The sequence below is a fragment of the Neolamprologus brichardi genome, chromosome 10 (genome assembly GCF_056152115.1).
Source record: "Neolamprologus brichardi isolate AB-2024 chromosome 10, ASM5615211v1, whole genome shotgun sequence".
NCBI lineage: Eukaryota > Metazoa > Chordata > Actinopteri > Cichliformes > Cichlidae > Neolamprologus > Neolamprologus brichardi.
In genome coordinates this window covers 14,958,217-14,965,018 of record NC_142113.1, presented here as the reverse complement: position 1 = coordinate 14,965,018, position 6,802 = coordinate 14,958,217, and the positions used below count along the sequence as shown (strand labels likewise).

General features: G+C 39.2%; 1 protein-coding gene across 3 annotated transcripts; it reads right to left on the bottom strand.

Moving 5' to 3' along the window:
* Positions 1-1,375: 1,375 nt before the first annotated feature.
* On the bottom strand, positions 1,376-6,112 carry LOC148100882 (kinesin-like protein KIF1B). 3 transcript variants are annotated; one of them, XM_087847263.1, is made up of 5 exons: positions 5,544-6,112; positions 3,963-4,195; positions 3,580-3,736; positions 3,250-3,368; positions 1,376-3,140 (listed from the first exon to the last, which is right to left on the bottom strand). In XM_087847263.1, the coding sequence occupies exons 2-5, from the start codon at positions 4,052-4,054 to the stop codon at positions 3,116-3,118; spliced, it is 393 nt and encodes a 130-aa protein (XP_087703389.1). In that variant the 5' UTR covers positions 4,055-4,195; positions 5,544-6,112; the 3' UTR covers positions 1,376-3,115. The 3 variants fall into 3 exon arrangements, with proteins under 3 accessions (XP_087703389.1, XP_087703388.1, XP_087703387.1); XM_087847262.1 differs by lacking the exon at positions 5,544-6,112 and adding an exon at positions 4,833-5,229; XM_087847261.1 differs by lacking the exon at positions 5,544-6,112 and having other exon boundaries at positions 3,963-4,607.
* Positions 6,113-6,802: the final 690 nt, after the last annotated feature.

Below are 6,802 nucleotides of genomic sequence, written 5' to 3'. Positions count from 1 at the left end.
TTTTAGAATAATCTTATCCAGTCTCAGTGGGAATTTTAGCATATCGAGAAAATTTCATTGTATACTTTATTTCTTAGTATCTGGTTTGTTTTATTCCTGCTGTCCACCTCGTGGAATAAACATGAATGAATGAAACAATACTTTCCTGTCAAAAACAATATTTTAGTCAAGGCTAGCGGAAAGTTTCATATATATCATGAACATCTTTCCTCTTTGTCTCCCTATAGTTTAGTTTCATTTTCTTACCCCAACCGGTGGAGGCAGATGGCCCCTCCCTGATTCTGGTTCTGCCGAAAATGGAGTTTTTCCTTCCCACTGTTGCCAAGTTCTTGCTCATAGGGGGTCATTTGATTGTTGGGGCTTTCTCTGTATTATTGCACAACCTTTATCTTATCATATATTTCAAGTTTATATGTTGTGAATTGGCTTGATTTAAATCAAATTGAACTCATTCAATTAAAACCAAATATAACTTGTAATCGAATCTATTCAAATGTAAAGTCATCTCACTCAATTTGGACTAGCACTGAAAAATACACTGACATCCTCTGTTTCCCAATTAGCAGATCAGAGGTTGATGTTTTATTCATGACTCAATACTTGAATGGTTTTATCCTGTTTATAAATAAACATTTAAAAAGGACATTGCTTCATTGTCTGATTCATTCTTTGTCTGTTTCAGTCCTTAATACACACACGTATACAATAATTCTAGTTGCCACAGTCTCCGGAGATCCTATGCTCCGTTTTCTCATACTTTTCTTCACTGTTTACCTCATTTTGTCCAATAAAATGTACATTTTTGTAAACAATGACTTGTTTTGGCCTATTAAAAAAACTGTCTCCATATGAGGACGTTTATCATATAACTAACTTTTAGGTCTGTGGGATGGAAGGATGGGAACTTTAAATGTTGTGCCTCCATAATTATTCTAGAGTCTTTACAGTGTTCAGCCCCTGCTGTGATTTGGTGCTACATACATAAACTTGAAATGAATGAATCCACCTGTTCACAGGAGATCACAGGAAGATGACACCAAACATCAGAAGATCTTATTGTGCGCCACAGTAAAAGGGTGGTTTCTTGGGACTAAAGCACATAATAAACTACAGCAGAAGCTCACATAAAGCAGGAAATAAGCAGGCAGCACTTGATCTGCTAATGCACGTTTCCCACTTTTATTGTTGCCTCATTCACTAACAGTTCAATGGTGCAAGATTACCATACACAGAATTAGGATATCTGCATGACACATCTATGCTGTACAGCGAATGGATTATAATTATTACAAATACAGTAAACACATTTACATTTTAGTTCAAGCTCCATACAACATAGATATTTACAAAGTATGAAAATAAAACCAGTCTGACAAATAATAAACAGCGTTAATGACGGGGTTTTTTTTCTTTTCTTTTGGTGAACAAATCTGAAAGGGGGCTTGGTTAACTGATATTAATTGTCAGAGGGGAAGGTGGAAAATATCATGGCTAGTTTTGTTTGAAAGGCATCAACAGAAAAACACACACAGAAAAAAGTGATGAGGTAAAGAAAGACACAATAAGTCTGCTGTCGTTTTAGATCTCACCAGCTACTTTGTATAGTCCTAGACCTCTGATATTAGAAAAAATAAAAATGAGTTAAAATACACCTTTATTTTGATAGAGTTCAGATGGATGTCTAGCATGACTAATGAGTAGATCTCCTCCAAAAAAACAACAGACTTCTAATTCACTTAAACCGCTTTCTAATAAAGAGGAAGCACTAATGTAACTCACCTCCTCAGTCGAGGTGCAGGGGGTTACATTTTAGGTCTCCTCTGTCTTACATTCAAACCCTCTCTTAGTTCACACTAAAATAGCAAATATTTTCATGGGGTAGTATCAGAAATAAGACCTTTGAATATGTAGTCCCTTTAACTTCTTTCCTTCTATTAAACCATTCATTCATTCTTTTTCCTTACGTCCTTCTAACCTTTTCACTGTGTTTTCTTTGCGTCTTTACAACAAGAGTGTAAAGTTAATAGCAGTAAATGTCAAGGCTTTCTGATTCTCAGTGAGATAGAGCGAGCTAGAGGAGCAGAGAGGGATGTGTTAAACGAGGGTTAACTACCACACTCATCCCAGAACAGACTGCATGTACAAATCAAGTTCTCTCCTTAGTTCGTTTTCATCCTCCTAGTCCTCCTCCTCATCTCCTTGTAACCCTGTTAGTGAGTCAGTATTTTACTGACTCACTAACTGACACTGGCACTATCGGGGGTTTGGAGGCGGCGTATGTACACAGATTGAGGAGGATCTAAGTATGACGTGGATGACAGAGGAAATTGGGCGTGGCCCTCCTGTCAAAGTTCATTCCCACTTTGAGTTTTTGTTTCAGAGACGGTTCAGCCTGATGCAAATTCACTGCGAGAAGAAAAATACCCTATAAATCTATTAGCAGCTATAGTTTAGGTAGCAGAGCGTAAACTAACACGTCACTTGGAGATATCTGTAGATTTTTCCTTCATGGTTTCTAATGTAAGCTGGTTGATTTGGTTCATTTTTGTTTTTCGTTTGAAACTGAGCAAACCTGGTCTTCTCCTGAGGACTGCTGCAGGTATCATTCAAGCATGTTAATTTAATAAAAAACCAACAGCAAAAACCCCCAAAATAAAATGAAACTCATTTCAGGAGACAAATAAAACTGATAGAGACATTTTTTTGTACAGATAATTGGCAAACCGAAAGTTTCTAAAGAGTCGTGCACACACAAGTAGACTACTACAACATGCTACTTAGTTAGGGGAGTTTGGGAATGACAACCAAGCGGAACAAAATTAGACCCAAACATTGTCATCGAAACAAAAACACAAAAAGCTGAAGGGACGGAATAGAGAGGAGGAAAGCTAAGTTGGCAGCGGGGTTGCTGGAGGGAAGCGGGGAGGCAAAAGTTCTGTGGAACTTAAACGTTTGAGTCGCATGAAAAGAGACTTAAGCCACAAGTCTACTTACAAGAGAAAACCATCAAGAATCACAATGATTAATACGTTTTAACACTTGGTATTTTCGGTATTTTCAAAGGCTTTTCATAAAGGATGGAAGCGGTGGTTTTCCCGCGTACCGCTCCGCCCGCTCAGTTCTTCCTCGCCAACTTAGATCTGTGGGGAGAGTTTTACGTTGTGAGGAGAAGGGAATGTTTTTGAAGGGTGCAGAAGCTGTACGTTTGACTGTGGTGTGAGAGGTGCGTGTGTGTCTGTGTGTGTGTACCTTATTGTTCCTGCTAGCAGAGGATTAAAGGCGTACAGCCAGTCGTTCATGTCATTCTCGTTGTTGGCCTGCAGGAGGATGCCTCCATGTTTTGCGCAGACTGCAAATGTGTTGGGCGTCTGAAAAGAAAACATCACATTATATTTATGTTCATTCAAATGATAAATCCCAGTCCATTTGCCATTTCATCAATCAATGTGTCCAAAACTGGCCAACGTGCACCAAAACATTTTGAATGAATTCTCATTAAAGACAAGCGTGTTACATCCAGCCTTTCTCTATCCTGCCTCAAACCATAAGCATGGCCTGCTGGTCTTCGCTGTATTCCACCTGTGCTGTGGAGAGGTTGAGGACGCCTCGCTCCACGGGGTCCTGGTTGCTGTTGTAGATGAAGACGTAGGGCCGGCGAACAACCACAAAATGCTTCACCCATGAGTTAGAGCGAGGCTCCATAAAGCTTGGAAAACCCTTCTTGGACACAACAGATCTGAAAAGAAGTGATTTTATTCATTTATTTATTTTTTAAGAGAGCGCTTGTTTTTCTGAGGAAGAAGCAGAGTTGGTTTGTTTCCAGCTGAAATCATCCAGGCTCAGGAATTTGAATCAATCCACATCATTTCTGCTTGAACTAGAGAACATGAGTGTCGACTTACATTTGGTCTGTGAGACACATGTCTTAGTGACAGTATTTAGGTTAATATGGCATTACTCACCCTGGTCGCATTTCTTCAATATCAGGCACCAAGTTGAGGAACTCGTTCTTTGCAGCCCACGCAAGGTAGGAGGTCTCCAGAGTGGGAACCATCTGGAAGTTTTCATAGTCTGAGCAGGAGGGACTGGAGGCTGGAGGCTCCCTATTCTGGTATTCTAAACAGTACTTAGCCGAAACCCAAAGACTGCTTGGTTGAGTTAACTTCCTGAACTATCTACAACATATGGTGGAAACCTGAAATTAAGACAGAGCAGACTAGAGGTAAGACATGACCATTACTGAATATTAAAAATAATAAGATTTAGTGATAATTTTCATACACTATTTATTTACCACATCAATAAACAGCATGGCAGGGCAAAATATGTTTTCTAACATGGCAACCTTTTAAAAGTGAAAGGAGACAGAAAGACAGGTGAGAACGAATAAAACTTAACTGACTTTTTGATGGCATTTTACACAAAGTACTAGTACAGTATCTAGAAAATGTGGGAAAATACTGGCATCATGTACAGTACTTTCTTCTGAAGAAATTATGTTGGGACCCTGAAAAAAACTAATATGTACAATAATGGATTTCTATAAATTTGACATCAGATGAAAACTTTGGTTGTAAGATTTGGATAATTATTTGTTAAAAGCTAGAAAATTTAAATGAGAATCAGAAAGAAAAGTATTTCTTTGTGCCCCCCTTTCCCTTTAATGCTCTACCTGGCCCCATGGCAAAACTTTGCTAGACCCACCCCTGCACAGTTACCAGCTGTCAGCTACATAGAAAAGGATCCTGGTGTAAGTTGTCTCTCAGAAACAGTTCATAGCTTTCCTTCAACCCATTCATGTCACCTAAAAGGTAAACCTGTTTCTCCATCACCTGTTCAGCTCTGATGATTCAGTAAGGACATCTCCTGGTTTCTTCTTCATGTTTCCCTCTCACCAGATAACCAAACCGATATCATGACCAGCAGCTTTTACGGCTCCAACAAACATCAGCTGATACTAGAAAGTAATATTAAATAAATTCTAACAACAGCTTATCAAGTTTAAAGGCGCTGCTGCTGTTTAACCCGACCTCCACTAGTTTCCTCTTTCTGGCGCAAAGCGGGAGATAAACAAGCAAGAGAGACAGGAGAGAGGCGGCAGAAACGCCGATCAGCTGATCGTTGATCAGTTTCACGATTGAAGTAGCAGCAGGAGAGGGAGGGGGGAGAATGAGAGAAGAAGCTGACAGCGTAAAGACACAGAATAACTCCAGCTTTTTGTCTTTTTTTTATTGTAGCTGAAGTACAGGACAAATCCCATTTATTTTCAGCTCAATGCGAAATGCTTAATATTAACTCTGAATACCAGAGGATTACGTTTTTTACAGGATGGTAGGCAACTCTACTAACTCACCATATGAATAAAATAAAGTTCACCAGTAACATCATAGCACCCACCCAACTGTATAGAAACTCTGTCATGCTAGCTAGTACACAGTACAAGTTATTGTAACTGACTGTAAAAAGTTAGCACAACGAAAATAAACTACACCAAAACTTGGTTTATATCTGACCCAGATAGACTGCAGGTCATAACTTCTTACCTGAAGCTCATTTCACCTGACAGTCGGACTGGCAGCCGCCTTGGGTCTCTCCACCTCCGCCTCCCCTTTCCCCCATCCACCTGCTGACCTCCACCACTTGCTAATTTTACTGAATCTGTGAAAGCTCCACCATAGCCACTACCAAACAATTGAGTTATTTTTACACGTCTGCCAGCATCTGTCCAATCCCCACCTTTCACTGTCTACACGGTTACGAAAAAAAGACAACAACAACAAAACATCGGCCTATTTAAAACAAAAAATTACCATCGGGCCACCGGCCAAATGCCCGGTATGCCCGATGGCCAGTCCAGCTATGCTGATGGGGACTGTGACGGTTTGCAGTTAAATTCCTGCTCTTACAGGATCAGTGAGTGTCTGTTTAAAGATTATTAACATACTTTTACATCACTATGGAACACCAGCATTTCTGCACAGGAGAGAACCACCTGCCTTAATCTACCATGATGCTCTGTGCTATGTTGTCATGGCAATATGAAGTCAAATAAATACAAATGTAGAAAAATGCACATTTAAAGGAGGACAAGAAGACAGGCAACTGGAAGAGCTTTTGAAGCAGGAAAACTTTTCTGGATTTCTCTTAATTTAACTGGAAATTTTGCTAATACAAGTCAAGGAGGAAACAAGGAGGCAGGTTGGATTATATTTGAGGACAGGACGCATGAAGGAGAAGCATGAGGAGAAAACAGCAGAGCGATGGTGGATCAAGTCGAAGAAGCAAGCATCAAAACTGTGAGTAAACATAACACACAAAGAGTTAAAAATTACTGTGCTGATTAAGGAAACATTAAATTTGGTTAGTTTGGGGTCTCAAGCTTCAGGTTTGTGGCTTCAGTTACTCTCAAAATTGAGGAAAGACAAAAAATGTTTCTTTTGAAAGGCTGTTGGAGGATTCTTACTGTAAGAAATATATGGATGTGCATCTGCTTTTATTTAAAAAAAAACAGTTGAATTTTATTTAGTCACATTGGAAAGTGAAAACTGGAGGATCAGGACAATAATGTGGCCAAATTTACTGTTTCCTTAATCAGATCAATAATTTTGCTCTGAATTAGAAATGTTGAAATGGGTTATTTTCTTTCTTCTCTACTGATTACTGTGTTACATGGTTAGTTACTTGTCAGTCTACATGGTTAATGATACTTTTAAAAAATGCAGTTTATTCGGAATTTTGTAGAAAAAGGCTCTGCACCTGTGAAAAACAAATCCAAACCCCCAAAATCACTGTAGATCAGAGT